This window comes from Artibeus jamaicensis, unplaced genomic scaffold, assembly GCF_021234435.1.
Source record: "Artibeus jamaicensis isolate MK-2021 breed Jamaican fruit bat unplaced genomic scaffold, CSHL_Jam_final contig_373, whole genome shotgun sequence".
Classification (NCBI taxonomy): Eukaryota; Metazoa; Chordata; class Mammalia; order Chiroptera; family Phyllostomidae; genus Artibeus; species Artibeus jamaicensis.
This window is the reverse complement of record NW_026521807.1, coordinates 7,285,777-7,304,856: the sequence shown is the minus strand read 5'-3', so window position 1 is coordinate 7,304,856 and position 19,080 is coordinate 7,285,777. Positions and strand designations below refer to the sequence as shown.

Sequence of the window (19,080 nt, the reverse complement as noted above, 5' to 3'; positions counted from 1 at the left end):
AATTGCAGATGATACTCGTAAGCCGCATGTTTACCGTGGGTTTACCTGGGTTTGTTAGTAGAATTGAGTGTTTCCTGAACCCATTGCTGCTTCTCACCAACAGCAGAGGTTTGGAAAGTTTGTAACCCTATGGTGAGGTGATATATTCTATGGTGTCAATAGACACTAATCTGTATTTAAACACAGGGGAAGAGAAATAAACTGAAGACCATCCCACCTGCCCGAAGGTCTAAACTCTGCCTTTGACAAGACATTTTCAATTTTCTTAAGCACAGTTGTTATCTGTGTGAAAGTTTATAATTAATTTAGTTATTGGGGTGGTCAGTGCCAAATACACAGTCACTTTAGAAGGATGCAGCTAGTATACAAAGTGTCATCCGAAATCACAGTATCAAACACAAAGTAAATGCAGAATACTCACTACCTAAAAAACAAACAATCAAAATTATCAGTTTGTTCACTTGGTGATATTTTCAGCTGGTGTTCATTCACATGTTTCAGAGCATGAAGATCAAGATGAAGGTATTATCACTAAACATATATTTAAGTCTGTTTTTAAATTTAGGTTTGATGTCAGAAGATACTTGTACCTAGAGTTATTTTAAACTGTGTGCTTTGCAGACTGCTACAATTCTATCATTTACTTGGTCTTCCTTCTTTAAGGGAGGATGCATTTGTACAGATCTCTGGGTGTCAGACTAGAATAAGAAAATGGCAAAGACTGGTCATCTCCCAACCTACATTTTTTTGCAACATGACAGTGAAAATGTCATTATGCTAGATGCTGAGATCACTCGGTTGTACTTTTTGGCTTGTTTTGATGGCAGAAGGACAGCCCCATACAATTGACCTCATTAGGGGGGCAATTTTGAAGATTACATGTGAACCACAGCTATAAAGAGGGCTTGTGTCCTACTTGGGCTTCTGTCTTTTTTCTTCCTCATTCTCTCCATATTCCTATTTTTTGGGTCACATGGTCTCTCATATAATTTTTGCTTTTCTCTATGTTTTTACTGTTTCTTTTTTTTTTTTGCATCAGTGATGCAGAAAGGACCCATGGACAAGGACAGTGGGGTGGGGGAAGATTGAATATGGGTGGTTGGGGTGGGCAGGGCAGGGGAGAGCAATGGGGAAAATGGGGACAACTGTAATTGAGCAATACAATTTTTTAAAAATTATCTTATTTCTCAATGATAGCAATATTGTACTTTGGGTGGCTTCTTTTTTTATGAATAAAAAAGAATGCTGTAGATTAGAGAGTGAAAAGTATGTATAACACACAAAAGCAATTAGCTTAAAATTATACCCGGGAAAGGAAAACAATTCATTTAGTGTTCCTTAACTCTTCCCCCTAGCAGAGCAAAATACAAGCTTTTTTTACACACATCTAGCCATCTGAGTAGCCAGGTATCGGATTTTATTCATCTGGCTTAGGTGAGTTTATTCAGAACAAAGAACATTTCAAAAAATCCCCACAGAACTATTAACTGTGTTCTGGTGTTTGCTCTAATCATCAAAAGTAAAACTTTAAAAAAAATATCCTGTGGGAAGTGTCACTGTTGCCTGAAAATATTACAGAGTAACATAAAATTCTGTCCATTGATTTGGGTAAGCCAGTCTAACAGAAAAACATTACTTTATCTTCCCAAAATTGCTGCCAGCTAAAATCAAAATCCCTGCATAGCTATATTGGACATTTGGCATTTTCCAGTCTGGTAATAAACCTTCAAATTTTAGTTTCTAATATGACCTTAAAGAAGGACTTTTTTCATTCTGGTTTACCTGTACCTGTTGCAGGATTGCCTAATTGTAGTGCTTTGGGAATACCAGGAATATAGGAATAAAAATTGTTGAGGAACAAAAAGAGAGCCCACAAATGAAATGAACATAAATCATATATATTTCCTCATTTTCTCCATTCTAAAATGCATGTCTTCATTTCTATGGTTCACTCCTGATCTAGCTGTCCTTTTAGCTTGCTTTTGTTTTTGATATGGTTGTTAATAACTATGCATTTGCTGTCCTTTCACTGTTCATATTTTTCATCTTCTTTTTCTTAGATAAGTCCCTTTAACATTTCATATAATAAGGGCTTGGTGATGATGAACTCCTTGAATTTGATCTTATTTGAGAAGGGGAGAGAAGGTACAGAAAATAAGTAGCATAGATGGTAGGTAGAAAGTAGATAGGGGGAGGGCAAGAATAGTATGGGAAATATAGAATCCAAAGAACTTGAGACACATGGTCATAAACTAAAGGGGGGGAAATGGTAGGGGTAGGGGGGTGCAGGGTGGAGGGGAATGAAGGGGGGAATAGAACTGTAATGGCATAATTAATAAAATTAAAATAAAAAAATAAAATGCATGTCTTTTGTTTGAACATATTAATACATCTGACATCAGGAGGCATCTGACATCATGGCACAGAGTAATGGGATCTTTGTCTCACTGATGTGTACTATCAATAGCACAGAAATGTAGGTAACATGACCATTCCAAAAAATGTACTGCTGGCAGTCATTTGTAGCTAAGCTAAGCCATCCAAGTAATTACTTTTAAATTTATGGAATAAAGATGTGGGTTAACACTAGAGCAAATGATGCAAAAATTCAGTTTTCCAATTGAATTTCCCATGGTGAGTATAAATACTTAACCATTATTTATGTTAGGCCATATCTGTAGAAACCCCTGTATTTAACCAAAGATTACCCTATGCAAATGTGGAGTTGTGCTTAGAATAATTCAACACCAGTAAGATTAATATATAGCACTTCAAACACACACACACACACTTTATTTGGAAAGTAGTTCAATTATTTTTTTCTAAGCACAATTATCTCTCAAGTAGTTTCTACTGAGTATCTCTATACCATTTAGCAACAGGTCGCAGCATCACTAATGGTCCATTTAGAAAACTGTTTATATTTCACTTGCTTTGAGTGACACTTTGTTTTTTAAAACATTGCTTCTGATTACAAAAATAACATGTATCTTAAAATAACACTTGGAGAACACAAAATTAATGTTTTAATTTTCCTTTTATAAAATGAAGTTTGTTTAAATCCACCACATGCAGAATACTACCAAAGGCTATACTTATAACATTTATTAATTGTTATGTTTTTCTTTCTAGAGCTTGCCTTCTGTGTGTCTAGTTGTTTAAATCCCATTTCAGATCTAAAGTTTTTAAGACTGAACATTTTCTTCATTATATTATTTCCTTGTCTCCATAACACCTAAAATCTCTGCATGGATATATTGGACATTTGACAATCCTGGGCATTTGAGTGGCCAAGATTTATTTGAATTTTAGTAAGAATTCTTTAGAGAGAGATGAGAGAGAGAGAGAGAGAGAGGTTTGCTTTCATCGATTTGATTAACAAAAATAGAAAATATTTATTGATTATCACTTTTTTAAAAATTTATTTTAACTGTTGTTCAAGTACAGTTATCTGCCTTTTACTCCCATCCCAGCTCACCCCCCCCCAGTGCTGAGAGCCCAAAAATAAACCCAAGTCTCTAAAGTCAATTAATATTCAACAAAGGGGGGAGCAACATAAAATGGAGTAAAAATAGCCTCTTCAATAAATGGTGTTGGGAGAACTGGACAGCTACGTGCAAAAAAATGAAACTTGATCACCAACTTACACCATACACCAAAATAAATTCAAGGTGGATAAAAGACTTAAATATAAGCCGTGACACCATTAAGTCCTAGAGGAGAACATAGGCAGAAAAATCTCAGATATTTCACGCAGCAACATTTTTACTGATTAGCACTTATTTATACACTTTATGCTGAAGCATTTTGTTAAACAGAGAAGAATGTTCTACGCCAGAATTGGCCTTTTTAAAAAGTGAAAATCTGAGAGTAGTTTTTATACTGTAGAGAGAAAATAAACAGCAAAAGAGAGGGTAATTAAAGCTAAAAAAAATCACTGAGGTAGGTAGTTCCCCATAGTCCTTTTCTACAGATCTCTAGTTATAAAATGATGCTAACATTCAATTAGTTCCTACTGAGCTACTCCCACCTTGTCACCATTTTGAAACTTAAAAGACTTATACTGCAGCCTTACACAAAGAGGTTCCAAGTACATTTGTTAAACATTGAATGACTAACAGCAGACTTGATGTTATCAATTCAGTCCCCAAGCTATGGCAGAAACAACAATGAGGACAAAAGTGTTCTCGCTTAGGTCACTACTCTATACCTTTGTTAGCAGGGTGACCAAGAGTCCTTCTTGTCATGTTTCATTCCTTCTTCACTCTGTTAAGTGGTGCAGGGCAAGCCGAATGCCCTCAGCATATCACCTCACAATGCTCATCCTGACCTTTGGGTAATAGATAACACCTGGGGCCAGGTCCTGCCTCTGTGACTTCAAGGTAATTACTTAACCTCTCTGAGTCTTGGTTGTCTCAGTTAAAATTGAGAATGAACCTAATATGGAGTGGGTTATTTTGCACCTGAAATGCCTGACATACTTCCTTTGTAATAAATATGTACAGGCTTTATTTTTATTCTTCAGGCATGTCTGGGAAAGAAAAGAAAGGTTCCTTCCTTTAGAGTAGAGAAGTTTCTTCATTTTACCTTCTTTATATGATACTTCATAAGAAATCAATATTTGTGCATTTTTTTATATCTCAAAATCAGATCAGGCAAAGAGTCAGCTAAGTGCTAAGTGGCGTTCTATGATTTTCTTCCACATACATACCCTTTGTGTCCTCGGAAAACTGAGAAAATGAATATTAACATTCTTCTTGCACTGATTGGGGAAGTAAGTCATGGCAAAACCGAAAGGTTATGCTGCAGATGTGGCAACTAGGTATTATTTAATTTGGGAGAAATGGTTTGTTACTGTACTCTCAGTTATAGACTTGAGGAAATGAGATTTCTTTGATTATTGCAACAAAATTGCCACCAGCTAAAACTTCATCTCCATCTAAAGATAGGATTACTTGAATATTAAATTGGGAAAGAAACTTGATTATAAAGGCACTTCTCAGAGCTGTAATCGGGTTTCTCAAAGAGTTAATACGAGACTTTTCCATAGGAGCCCCTTATTTTGTACCACAACGAGGAAAAGTGCCTGACAGAGTAGACCTATTTTTAAAAGACGTTATTTAATTAGTAGTTTTTGTTTTTAGTGAGTCTGGCTATATACTATGGGGAATCATTTAGCTCTCAGTCATTACAAGAAACTATAGTTTATATTTCCCCCAGGCGAAGATTTCTTTGACAATGTGAATGCTTTGGTGACAGAAATATCTAATGATGAATATAATATTAAGGAAACCCCAAGAAGAATGACATTTTGAATCATTTTGAATAACTTATAATGATTAACAATTATGCCTATGTCAATATTTCAATTTTTATTAAATAATATTTTATATAGAAAATGAAAATAGATGGTTTACTCTCCTTTTACTTCCCAAACAAGAAACGGGTGCATGTAAAACCTGGCTGAACATATGTTTAAATCTTGGGTCTCTCAGTAGTCACAGTGGAAGCCAATCTCCCCTCATCCATAACTCCTAACATGTAGTTTTGCTTTATAACAGTAAATAGCAACAACCGCAACAGCATAAGAACTACCATTTGCTGAGGGCATATTTGTTGTCATCACATGACTTACTCAGTGCTTACCATCTGTTTTTTCTAACTTATGCAGAAAACCCCAGGTGGGTGTTACTCCTCCCTGTGAGTGTATGATTACTGTATTGGCATCCTCCATATTTTTTAAAATAAATATATCTAGGTTATTGCATTTTCCTTCATGCTCTTACACAGAATTACACTGGAGATAGTCTTGATGAACTGATATAATAGAAAATTAGCCGAGACACAGTAAGTCACTTCACATACATCAGCAGCCCTCAGTTATGTGTGTGTATGGTTACCTTAAGGATTTCCCAAATAAATTACTTCTGTTTGTAAATTGTATAATCTTCTACAATTGTAGACCTTTCAATCTATTAATATAAAACAAGTGTTTTTAATATCTTTTAATCTTTGCAGTTTTGGTTTAGCTGAGCAGGTAACTTTTGAGAGTACAAAGCCACCAAATCTATGTTGTCTGAACACCTTGCCTGAGCAACTTATAGTTCACAGTCATTTATTTTTTCTTTAGTGAAAAAGGATTTAGACAATTAAATTAAAAAATAAATAATGAAATATTGTCTTACTCATGCCAGGTAAAATTTATTTACTTGGTTCTCTGAATTTATTTTTGTGTAATTTATCATTTCTATATATTAAAAATAATAGCTACATCATGTTGTACCCTAAAAACTGTTAAGTTATGAAATAACTGCTTTCTGTATTTTTGAAGCATTTGACTGAAGTGAAGTCTTCCTAAGAAAATCCAGTCATTATTCTCCTTATTCATACAGAAAGTTTTACAAATGATAGTACTTGTTCATCTCTGCTTTGGGTTAGTGACTGTGCATTATTTGTTTGTCATTTGATGGCCATTACTTGATTCCTGGTTGATCCTGTAAACACAAAACAACAGGGATGAGCTGTTCATCATGAGAAAAATGGTAAAATGGAAGCTTCTGGAGAAATTAATCTCACATAGTTCCAAAATGAGAGAAATATTAAATTATCTTCTAAGCAAAAGTTTAAGAAAAAGTATGATATTTATTTTGACTACTTTCTAAAAATTTACAACTTCCTAATAGGCAGTCATATGATTATTTGCTGTTTAAAACTCTGTATTTGTCATGTATTTTAACATGTTTATAAAAAGCATATTTATTTACTTAATCATTAAGCAGAACTACATAATAATAATGTATTCCATTCAAGCAAACCAGAGAATTGCAATTTATGCAATTATGGATATTTTCTTGAGCATAGCAAATAGTCTATACTTATTCTAGGAGCTGAAGATTTAAATCCAGATTTAAGATTTTTAAATATCTTTACTTTTCTGAACTGTATGTGTGCCTTACTAGGTAGCTTTAATGCAAACTTTAGAAGTTCTTTTTTCTACAAATATTGTCCAACAAGAATGAACATTTAACCTGGAGATGACATAATATCAGGGTCTAGCCTATCACTAAATGTAATAAATTTGACAGCAAGCAAAAGTTAAATTTCTTAATTTAATTGGCTGACCTATATTCATTATGTTGTAACACACAGTGAGACTCTTTCATGAGTTAGGGATAATATATGAAAAGCTGGCTTAGCTTGTACAGGTTCATAATAAAATCATTACTCTGATAAATTCTCTTAGAATGTCTTTTCTATAAAATTTATAAATCATTCTTTGTTTTAGTATTTTTACTTTTTTATTTTAAAATTACATGTTGATTTGTTCCTTTCAGAACCACCAAAGTTATTGTAAATACAGTAAACAAACCTTTGTGATCCTTTCTTCTCTAGGAATGCTTCATTAGTATTGTAAATGCATTATAATCTATTTATCCTCTGCCTCAAGTTTGTACTGGAAATGTTGGCAAACATATATGTGTGTGTGTATATATGAATTTTGTATATCTGTGTATGTGCATATATACATGTACAGGTATACATGTATTCATACATGTATATGTGCATATATGTCTATATGTATGTATAGACATGCATATGAATTTTGAAGAAGAAAAACAATGGAGGTGATGTCATTTAGAGGGCAGATTTTAAAGTTACTTGTAAGAACTTTATTTCCCTTCACCAACGTTAATAGTTCTCTGACTACATAGGTATGCCTATTTATTTTTTATATAACAAATATTTCTTTATATTTTTAGGAGTAAATGTAAAACGTAGATATATCTAGAATTCAAATAAATAACCCATCCACTATATACTTCCAAGTTCCATTTCACCCTTCATCCTTCTTTCACTGGCCTCCCCAAGTGCTCTAGCCCAGAGAGGGCCTATCACGCCTCACCCTGCCATCCGCAGTGGCTTCCTGGGTCAGTTTTGAATTCCTTTTGACCTCTGGGACACTGAGTCTTCATACTTGACCTGATATAACACTCAGTGGGAAGAAAAGCATAGCTGCACTGCACCAGAAAAAACAGCTAGGTAGCTAATCATTGGATTTGGGACTAGGATTTACCTCTCAGGTAAAAATCAGTGTTTGACATACCAATAATATTACGTAAAAGAAAACATTAGAGGCAGTGCCTTGCGGTACTTATACTGATGCACATTTACAAAAAAAATCTGAAAAGCTGTGAATGACTTATAAGTGTGAAAATGTGTCTTCTGCATAGCAGTGTTTGAGTATTTACACTTGGTATTCAACTCGTGCTTCTTGAAGCAACTGAGTTCCACCTTTAGCATTTACCTTGGCATTATACCTATTTTAGATCTTTCCTGTGCAGATAGATCTTTTGGTGGAAGCAGGAATACATCTGCAGGTTTTTGAGTTGCAGGTTTTTGACTCCCCAGACAAGTGTTTCATCAGACCATGTTGTTATCTTTATGGTTGGTGGAAGATAAATTGTGCAGTTTAAGTTAGAAGCCTGAGTAGAAATCTTGCTTGGCTGCAGAAGTGCATGCAGCACTTGAAAACCCCATGTGCTTTTCTCTTTGGAAAGAAAGCTGCTAAAGTAATTAAAAAGCACTCTTCTTTTGCCCTGTAGCAACTGTGTACTATGATAAGATGATAATCTTATCAGATATTTTTGACTTTTATGAATTATCTCAGTAAGAATTTTGGTTTCTGAATACTAGAGTCCATAGGCCCTACTATTCTAATAATGCCAGTGACCATCATTTTGCATCAATATGCTAAAAGTTAGCTTCAGGAAATATTATTGGGCACTTTCCTATTACATATTACTTTTTTCATGGGTTCATTTTTTTCTGGATTCAAAACAATTAATTTTAACTGATAATACATCATAATTGACTACAGATAACACAGTGTGAAAAGCATAACAACATTTTACAGAAAATAGCTGGATGACTAATAATTGAATTTATAATATTATGAATGCTAGTTTTTATTGTAAACAAGGTATTTCTCCTATCTCTGAGAGCTAATTCTTATACAGTTCAAGCATTTCAGAATGCCAAGAAAAGATTTCTGATTTTTATCCCTGCCCAGTATGTTGAATCCTTAGAGTGATCATATCTATATTCAGAAGATTAATTCAGTTTCAACAAAGGCAAAGAAGTAGTTCCAAAACAGCAATGATTTATTTTAATTTACTTTAACCCACAAGATTGAGGACAGACAAATTTGTAAGGCAATGTGTACAGTGTTTTGGAAATACAAAATAAAGCAAAAACCTTTGTTTCTACCTTAAAGAAGTTTATTACCTAAGACAAAATATGAACAAAAATAGTTGTTTCTCATCATTTATCTTGGATACCTATAAACTTTCCAGTACGGAAAATAGTAGAATACAGTTTCTAACAGCATGCGAAACATTATTTAGTGGCCACACATCACAGAATCATTCTTCAGGATTGTCGAGAAAATTAGCATTTAGCTAGGCTGAGCAGCTCATCTGATGCAAAAAAAAAATAATAACCTTTTCTCAAAGTTACACATACATTTGATGTGCAATCCAAATAAGTTTAACCAATTTCTGAAAGCTGTTTTGATGATTTTGCAATAGTTTCCCTGAGCAAGGTTAGCGCATGGCCATATGTGAAGTTTGTGCACTCATACAAAGAAGTAGTCTCCAGGTGTGGAGAGAAACAAACATCACCAAAGGAAATTTTCCCTCTAAGGCCTTTTAAGGTGACCTCACGCAGGGCAGACAGGAGGCCGACTCCCTGGGGCACGCTCCTTGGAATCTGTGAATGGACGAGTGAAGGAAAGGCTGTGTGGTGCACGTCCACATTCATGCTCACTGTGTCAGGAGCTCCTGTGCCACCTCTGTCTCCCACAGCCAAAGCAGCACATTTAAGCTGTACTTGAGATCAGCTTTTCTTACACTTCCTGTCTTCATTGCTTCCCTTGTTCTCTCTTCTGACACCACTCAGTAGCAGAAAAATAATAGTCTAAGAGAAACAAACAAATGTCTTGGAGCTTAGGTGACAAGACATAAAAGGACAGCAACAACAAAAAACCCCATCAAGGCTGCTTTTAACCCCTGGGCCACACACAGCGCTAGGAATAGTGGCCTTGATCTCTACCTCACCAATTTAGATCCTGGTCTCAAGACAACTCTAAAAGGAAATAAACGCTAAGAAGAAAAGAAAGCCTGCAGTCCAGGTGGCATAGAGGGGAGTTTATGCCTGAATCGGCATTAATTTCTGCAGTATTGGAGATCACCAGTAATCCATTCGCCAGCACTTGTGTTCAGCACGATTATCATGCTATGCTAAGCACAGCAGAGGACTCACAGTCCTCTAAGAAGATGAGGTGCTCAGAGAAAGAGAGGGCTGGAGATGTTTAAAGGAGATTTGTTTCTTACACAGCTTTAATTTGAAATCCTTTCATTCTGAAGAGGTCCGGATATTGAGATTGAGCAAATGAAAGCTGTACATTCTTGTTCCGGATTCAGCCATGCATCTCACTTATTTGAAAGGCTTAATCAGCACACTCAGGAACAAAATGTGAGACATCTTGAGGCACTGCTTACTTGTCAGCTGCAAAATCAATAAAATGCCGATGCCATTCTTTACCACACTCCAGAGAATGAGTTTGCAGACTGAGAAGGGCTTCATTTTGAAGCTGTTTTATTCACAGAGATTTGGCAAAAGTGGAGAAGTGCTCTGGGGAGGGAGGGCACATGAGGCTTGGCCTCAGCTGGCCCAGCTGCTCCTGCTGAACTTGCCAGGTGACATCACTCACTTGCTCAGTTAGTCTGAACAGCGGAACAGCAGGTCCTCATGTCAGAAGGCATTTCCAGGCCACTTAGACAATTCATGCAATGCAGTTATTTTAGATGACTATGTAAATGATGCCTAATAATCCTCTGGCAATCGATGCTGATGGGACTCCTTAATTTAGGATTATTGTTAAACCTGACAAAAGCAAGGACACAACCAAAGATGCATAAACACAGACCTGAGGATCAGAAATGTTGACCCCTGCACTCTCCTGCCATACTCAGAACCGATCAAATTGTCACCGGTCCCACTCTAGGGATAACTCTGGGCAATTGCAGAAATACCTGCTGGGTGACTGCCAACTAGTTAAAGGAGAAGTGACACACTTGAGTATTTGTCATTACGAAAGAAGTGCTCTTCCTCTTCCCTCAACATATGAATGATTTCTAAAGGCATCTGTATCGATGCACTCTTGAGAAAATAGGTGAAATGATTTTTAATGTAAAAATGAATTATGCAAACAGAATATTACGATGTTAGCTAAAATTTTTTTACTGTTTATTTGCCTTGTATATTTATTTCAAAATTAATTCCCAAGATAAGTATTGTTCAGTGTCTGCTAAGATTGAGGCTTCCTGCTGCATAGCATGAGGGATGTAATCCCTGCCCAGGAAGGGCTCCTCCTTTTGTGGAACAGCAGTCGGACACACATGAGGCACCAGGAAAGCAGTGGAGTGGGGAAGTTCTGGGAATGGTTTGAGCATAGAAGGAGGTTTTCCCCTTTCCAATCCTGTTCCTGCAGCCTGGCTGATATGACTGTTGCTCATGAAGTTCAGAATGGTAATAGCAGGTGAGATCAAAACAGGTCCTCTTGAGTTCAGTCCACCTGCAAGAATAATTTTCAATAAAAATTTAAGAGAAGAATTAGATTCAATGGTGTTACTCATAAGACATATACAATCTCAATTAAAGGAGCACTATCTATGCTGTCACCTTCAAAAATACTCTATTTCTCTCTTCCACCCTACATCTAATTATCACTAGTTCCGCAAAACAACTTTACCTTCCAAATAAACTTTGAATTCTTCCTCTTTTTCATATCTCTTCAGACCTGCATCATTCTGCACCTAGACAGTTGTGGTAACTTGCTATTTGGCATTAGTTTCGGCCCCTCTTAAATCTATCCTCCCCAATATAGCCGGAATGACCTACATTAAATGGAAATGTGATCATGGCTAGAATCACTGAACAACTCCTTTCACTGAATGAATCATGTCTTCTCAGCAAGCTCTTCAGCAAACGAGTCTAGATTTCTCTGTTTCTTCATCCTGTCTTGACCATCCCTACCGTCTTGGTCTCGTACTATTGGCCTGCCTCTACTTCCCTACTCATACCAGGCTGCTTCCCATCTCTGTGTCTGCCCTCTCTTCCTTCTTCACTATGCCAGCTCCCACTCTTCTCCAGCAAATCCTTCTCTGAACCCATGGCTGGGTGATGATTCCCTCTTGATTCTCCCATTGAATCCTGTGTACCCACAATCACATAGCAAAATGTTTTTTACTTCTCTGTCTCTCTCCCACTCAACTGAAAGCTACATGAGGAAACCAATTCAGTTAACCTAACACAATAGCCAGTTTCTGCCCTTCACTCAGAGGTTGGATTTAATGTCACTTCTCAGAAAGGCCATCACTGAGCACCTAACACATTATCTTTTATTCTTGACTTATCACTTTGTGGTGTTTCCTTCTTTATTTGTTTGTCTAATAGTTTGCTTACCCACTACAATATGGACTCTAAGATTTTAAATCTTTTCTGCCTATTCATCCCTGTATCTCCACTGCCTAGAAAAGTGGCTGATATATAGTAGAGCTTTAGTAAATATGTATTTTTTGAAGCTGAGATAAATGAATGAAAAATGAGTAGACAGACTGAGTGATAGATAGATTGACACATAATAAGAGGTTATTGAATTACTCAAGGCTGAATTAACCTGTTTATATTAGATAAGTAGAAATAGGCTAATAATGGTATCAGGTTAATTTTTTAACACCTTTTAAGGGACACCATAATGCCTTAACATTTAATTCTGTGACTCACTGCCACAGACTGTCACCTGCTTTTTAAATGTATACCAGTTTGTGAAAACTCTGACATATCTTAATGCCACTCGTGATATTCTACATATTTCCTGCATATTAATTCACCCATCTTCTTTCCTAGTATGTGTAAGGACACATCTCATATAAAATTATAGCAGAGGAAAAAGATCCAGAATCAGTAATTTCTTAAAGAATTACTGGACTCTTCACTTTATCAATTGATATTCTTTTCTGCTTAGGAAGCAGAGCATGTTGGTTTAAATTCCAGACTTACCTTTTGCAAGTTTAACTTTCCTCCTCACACATTTCTGCATTTATTATATAGTCATAATAACCTTTCTCCTTAAAATATTATTTTGATTATGTAATGAAATATATGAGGACACTTTTACAAACTTCAGAATGTTCATGTAATACTACATTTTTCATCAAATAGTATTTCAAATTGGTGATTGGTAAGGGGAGGGTAACATAAGGGGATTAAATCATAATGGAAAAACTACAATTAAAGATAAAAAAGTAGCATTTCATATCCTTCCCTCATTCATTCGATAGTGATAACAATGCACAGCTCCAGATTATCTTTCTTTTAAGCGTCTTGTTGTACACTGCTTAAGGTCACTTAATCTTAGGTGTATAATCATTTGCGTTCTGAATTGCAACTCCTTCATTAGTTTTTATAACTGTTGAATTTAATAGGACTTTGGGGAGGTGGACTGCACGGGCAAAAGGAAATTGGATTTTGAACCTTTTATTATGATGACATCCATTTGATTGTGGTCCAAATGATCAGTGAAGAAAAGCTGCTGCCGTGACAACTTTCCAGTGTGAAACAAAGTATGAGAGTTATATTTGCTTTTTAGTTTACTGTGTAGAACAAAGGGTCCCCAATACCAATGCTCAACTCATCTTTACTGGGCTCTTCCTGGCACAAGCCACCATGCACGTTTAAGGGTATAACAGTGTGTAGACCCAGCGTGGCTTCCTCGGAGCTAAAGGTCAGCATCTCTGCAACTCAAATATGTGTTTGACCTTACAGAACCAACCTCTTTCTTTTTCCACATAACCCTGAATTTTAATGAGAAAAAGTGAGGACCACTAACCAGTAAGGAAGTAAGCTGATGCCTCACTGACTCGTGCTTCATTCAAAAACCCCTCTGGCCCCAAGCTCCCTGCCCTCCTGCCCCCGTAATTTTCTACCCCCACCCCGACCTATAGTCAGCTTTTCTTTGCTGGAATTTACTGATTGGCAGCATACAAAATGTAAGTGAATATTGTAAATACTTATTTTTTAAAAACTGTGTGTAATTGAGGACTGAGTAAAGAAATACAGTATTTATAAATTTGACATTACAGCAATCAGATAACTTATCTAAAAATACTTTTAAATTGTGAAGCCCATATTTATATACATGTCACAGACATTTTTTAATTATATTTTGTTTGAATAAATGACTAGTTAGGACATGACAAAAATGAGAGAATTATGGGCAGAATAAAAAATATGCAAATGTATTTTTTAAATCGCTGATTGGTGTTTGGCCTATATGAAATTCAACGGTTCGTGACCAATGTGTTTACACACCATTTAGCTAGTAAGGGAAGGTTGGTTGGTGCTGATGAAGTGTACTTATTAAACAGTGTGGTTTGAGGCCTAATCACTTTTTAAATGTTTATGAATTTGATAAAGATGTACAATTCACCATGAGGTTTTTAGAAGTATACAATTCAATGGTATAGAGTTCTTTCTAGGGCTGTCTTGCAGCTTAACTGATTAAAGGTGACTCTGTAGCTCTGTCCTACTCCTGACTGGCCTACGGGAAATGGCCTCTGTGCCTGCTACATTTTCCCACCCAGTCACTGTACAAATCAGAGACAAGGGTACTTGAGACTCCTTCTGTGGCAATACTCCTAAAAAGTCAGCCTCCTGAAGTTGTTAAAATCAAAGTGTCATCAGAAAGGTCTTTGTGCTTTTATGAACTCTGAAAATATCATGTAAAATGGAAAGTAAAGCAAAAATCCAAAGACTCAGTATTTGAGTTCTCAATCTTAATTATTTTGAAATGTGAGTATTAGATTATTATCTGTGAGTCTTAATACTGTAATTCTAAAAACAAATGGCTTTTTAATTTAATGACTTCAAAGTGATATAGTGTACCTTCACAAAATGCTAAACAGCTCTAATTACATCTTTTATAAATTCTAATATTTAAATTTAACTTATCAAGTGAATGATTTATTAATCATTAGTTACACAGAGGCAATTTTTGGTGTATTAATGTCATTTACCAATAAAGTCTGATAAAGTGATTACTTATCCACAGATTGTTATCTTTTTAATGAAAAGTGTTTAAAGGCTTTAAAACAATTGGGGAAATGTTAGTAATGAGCTTAGAGCTATTTATTGCCTGGTCATTAAATAGGAATAAGAGACATATAAACATGTCTTAATGAAAAAAATTACTAATATAACTTTGTAAAGTTCAAAAATTATAATCCAGCTGCAGAATTATTTCTTTCATATTTTAACCTCAAACTGATCATTTTATTACAGTCAAATGTTGGACTTCAGTAGTAATTAAAATTTGTCCAGTGTGCTAGGTGTCTATCACTGATCAAGGTGATTTCTCTAGAGTGGCATTTATAATGGTAGTGTGTTACTTTCATTATTTTCAGCAATCCTGACAAATTATTGTAGTATATTTCATAATAAGATTATTATACTTATTATATAAATCAAATATGTCAAAAACATTGAGGATAGTATATGAAATGTTAATGAAATGAAGAAAACTAGACATTAAGAAAACTGTCCAAGTATGGACAGTTCCATACAAACTGTTCAGTAGGTCAGAAAATTGTCCAAATACACCAAGGCTGTTGGTTTGGTCCTTGGTCAGGACACATATAAGAATCAACTAATGAGTGCATAAATAAGTGGAACAACAAATCCATGTGTCACTCTCCCTTTCTTTCCTCCTTCCCTCTCTGTCTCTAAAATCAATACATAAAAATTTAAATAGAAAAAAGAAAACTAGATGTTACTTTTTATTAGTTATAATATTACTTATGAATTTCTAAAACTGAATAACCAAATTCACTTATTTTCAAAACTTAAAAAACTGGTACTCTGTGGTGAAAATGTATGAAGTAATTCTAAATTTTAAATATATGTAATATAAATATTTGTAATTTTTACATGAGTTGACCTCCAGTTTTGTTTTTAAAATCTAAGTAAATTTATTATCTGAGATTTTATGCTTCAATTTTAGTATTTACAATTTATATTAAAAAATTTCCTTTAAATTTTTCATCAATTTAAGTAAAAATAAGAAAGTTAAAATATAATTGCACAATTCCAATATGTAGTTGTGAATTTTGAAAAAAATTTAGAAATACAAATATTTTAATATCTTGATTTACTGAGTGGTACATGCACTGTTTTTTATAGTGCTAGAAAGTTTACCTGCTTTATAAATATTCTGTTGACATATTTTCTATTATTTATAACATATCATAAGTTATTATTATAATGTTTTTAAATGTTGACATATTTATACATGGCTTTGTTTGTGAAATTATAACTGACATTGGTTATAAATATATAAGTTAAAAGTTTATAATAGTGAGGAGGCTAAGTCAATAAAAACTTATTTTAACACAAACTCGGGGGAGGCTAGAAAAAAATAGATAAACAGATATTTGAGAACTTTTGATTTATGAGGCATGCTAATCTTTAGGGGTAAGAAATCTGATAGAGGCCTTTTAAGGGCATTACACTTTTGTTGACGTGAACAACAGCCAAAAGAAAATTGTACATATTACAGAATCATAACGCAGAAGAGAGGTATCTGTTCAGATGTCACACTCAAAGAGAGAAAGAAGTGAGTGTCATGAGGTACAGAAAATATTTCTTTCATGTGGTGATCCATAACATCTGTGAAGTATGTGCAGCTTCAATGGTATGATGGTACAATTCAAAATCTATTGAAAATATCTCTCATCAAATCAAACAGCCACATTTCCAATATGGATTACTTTTAAAACATTCACATTTTTTTTCTGATTTGTTTCCAGAATGCTCGGGCCCATTGGGAATTGAAGGTGGAATCATATCTAACCAGCAAATCACAGCTTCATCTACTCACCGAGCTCTTTTTGGACTTCAGAAGTGGTACCCATACTATGCTCGTCTTAATAAGAAGGGGCTCATCAATGCCTGGACAGCTGCAGAAAATGACAGATGGTCATGGATTCAGGTAACAGATAGGATGGGACAAGGTTACAGCCAAAGCATGACCAGAATCATTTCAGAAAGTGAGAGCCCAAACATGACTTTTCTCCATGGTCACAGAAGAAAGGATAATTTAGTTAAGGGTCCAAATTGTCTATCAACTCTGAAACTCTGGGAAACTACATTCCAAAGGGAGGTGTGTTCAGAGTGTTATATTTTTTTAATTCTTGGGTTATAAATATCCCTATTTTAAGGTGCATATCAAAGAAAGGAAGATATACAATATTAAAGGCATTTCAATATACATTTCCATGTATTATCATTAGCCACCTACTTTTTAAAACAGGAAAACATGGGGAAAGACCAAGATATGAACTGATTTCCCAAAGATGGGATGGATGGTAGCAATGCCAGCACCTTATATTAAACTCAGTTAAATGCTTTTTGAGCACTTTGCTGAAGTGAGATAGGAAACTATATAGTAGGAGGGTACAAAAGGCCATCAAACCAGTTTTCTGTGAAAAGATTCTGCCTCTGTTAGAATGGGGGTCGGGTGATAACATTAATAACTTCTAACAAGTCATCAATGTGTGCTCAAGAAAAGGAAAATTCAGTACAACAGTGGGGTCAGTAGAAAAAGTTAATTATCATAAAAAAGCCTCCTGGGAAAGACAGATTTTGAGGTGGGCCTCAGAAGATGGTTTTCAGTGGAGACTAGAAGCCAAGGGAACAGCGTGATCAAAGATGCTAGGCGAGAGTCTGGGGAACATCGTAAAGAAGTTCATGATTTGTGTATCGGGTGCTGGAGGAACGTGTTCACATTTATTGGCTGAGTTTAGTGTGCCTTAGGATTCATGCATACTAAAAGGTTGGCCTTATTCCTTTGGAATAGGGAGCCACGGCAGAATTTTGATTTGTTTAGGTAGCTGATCAGCTTTCTCTGTTTACTACATGTTTTGTATCAAGACAGTTTTTAATACGGGAATCTTTGACATGACGTTAGGGCAGTGTACTTCTCTGCGTGCAGTTAATAAGAAGGAAATTTGATCTATGGCCAAATGGCTTGACTTCCAAACTTGAGGAGCAGGGCTAAAATCTCCCTCAGATGTTTTCTTTGTTCAGATTTCTGGTGAATTTTTGCATATCCTATACAGATTTCTTTTATCTGGATGACTCCATGTAGTCACCTGATATTTTTGGTTGGCTATACAAATGTGTACTTGCATGAATCTGCAGAAATGACTTCTTAAATTATACAATTATACACAATTTTTAATCTATAGCCACATGTGCAATGAGAAAGCCAGAGAGAGGAAATGGCACATATGTATAGTTTCCATCATGAGCTAATGAATTTCCAATTACAGTTTAAAATAGACCAAAAAAAGTGCTTGCTTTCTACCAGCTAAAAATCATTCTAGAGACCTTTTTTTGCATTTGAATGTTATGACATGCATTTGTGAAATTGAGGTTATGATAAAACTGTAGAAATTAAGATTTAGAGCAAAAATTACAGAACAATTGGGAAATTATGTCACAGTTTGTATCAAGGTTTCTGTTTAGCATATTATGTTTGTGAGCTTCAGTGACTGGCATGTTTTGATAAGCTATAAATACCATACTTTGCAATGTTGTCTCTGTGAAACACTGTATTAAAGTTTCACGTCCCGATATTTCACTTTACTTTGTCCCATTTTTTTGCTAACGTAACATTAATGCATCATATGCTTTTCAAAGAATGAATTGTAAGTTCTCTTTTCCCCATGATTATAGTTAGATAAATACAATGATTAACATAAGTAGAGTAATTAAATTTTTATTTTATTTTATTTTTAATAGAGTTTATTATGATTACTATTATTATTATTATTTTGCTATTAGTATGAAGATAATGAGTTCTTAGAGAAATGCAATAAAAGTAAATAAAAAGCTTCTCGTGTTAGATGAAGATATCTTGCAAATAATGGGAGGAAAACGGAAAACTAACCATTGTTATTC

At 35.0% G+C, this 19,080-nt stretch overlaps 1 protein-coding gene across 2 annotated transcripts in view; it reads left to right on the top strand.

Moving 5' to 3' along the window:
- EDIL3 (EGF like repeats and discoidin domains 3) overlaps window positions 1-19,080 on the top strand; it is a 390,073-nt gene that overhangs the window by 240,799 nt on the left and 130,194 nt on the right. For both annotated transcript variants that reach the window (XM_037142971.2, XM_037142972.2), the window contains one exon: window positions 16,926-17,107. In XM_037142971.2, the coding sequence (XP_036998866.1) occupies window positions 16,926-17,107 (182 nt within the window). The remainder of the gene's footprint in view (window positions 1-16,925; window positions 17,108-19,080) is intronic.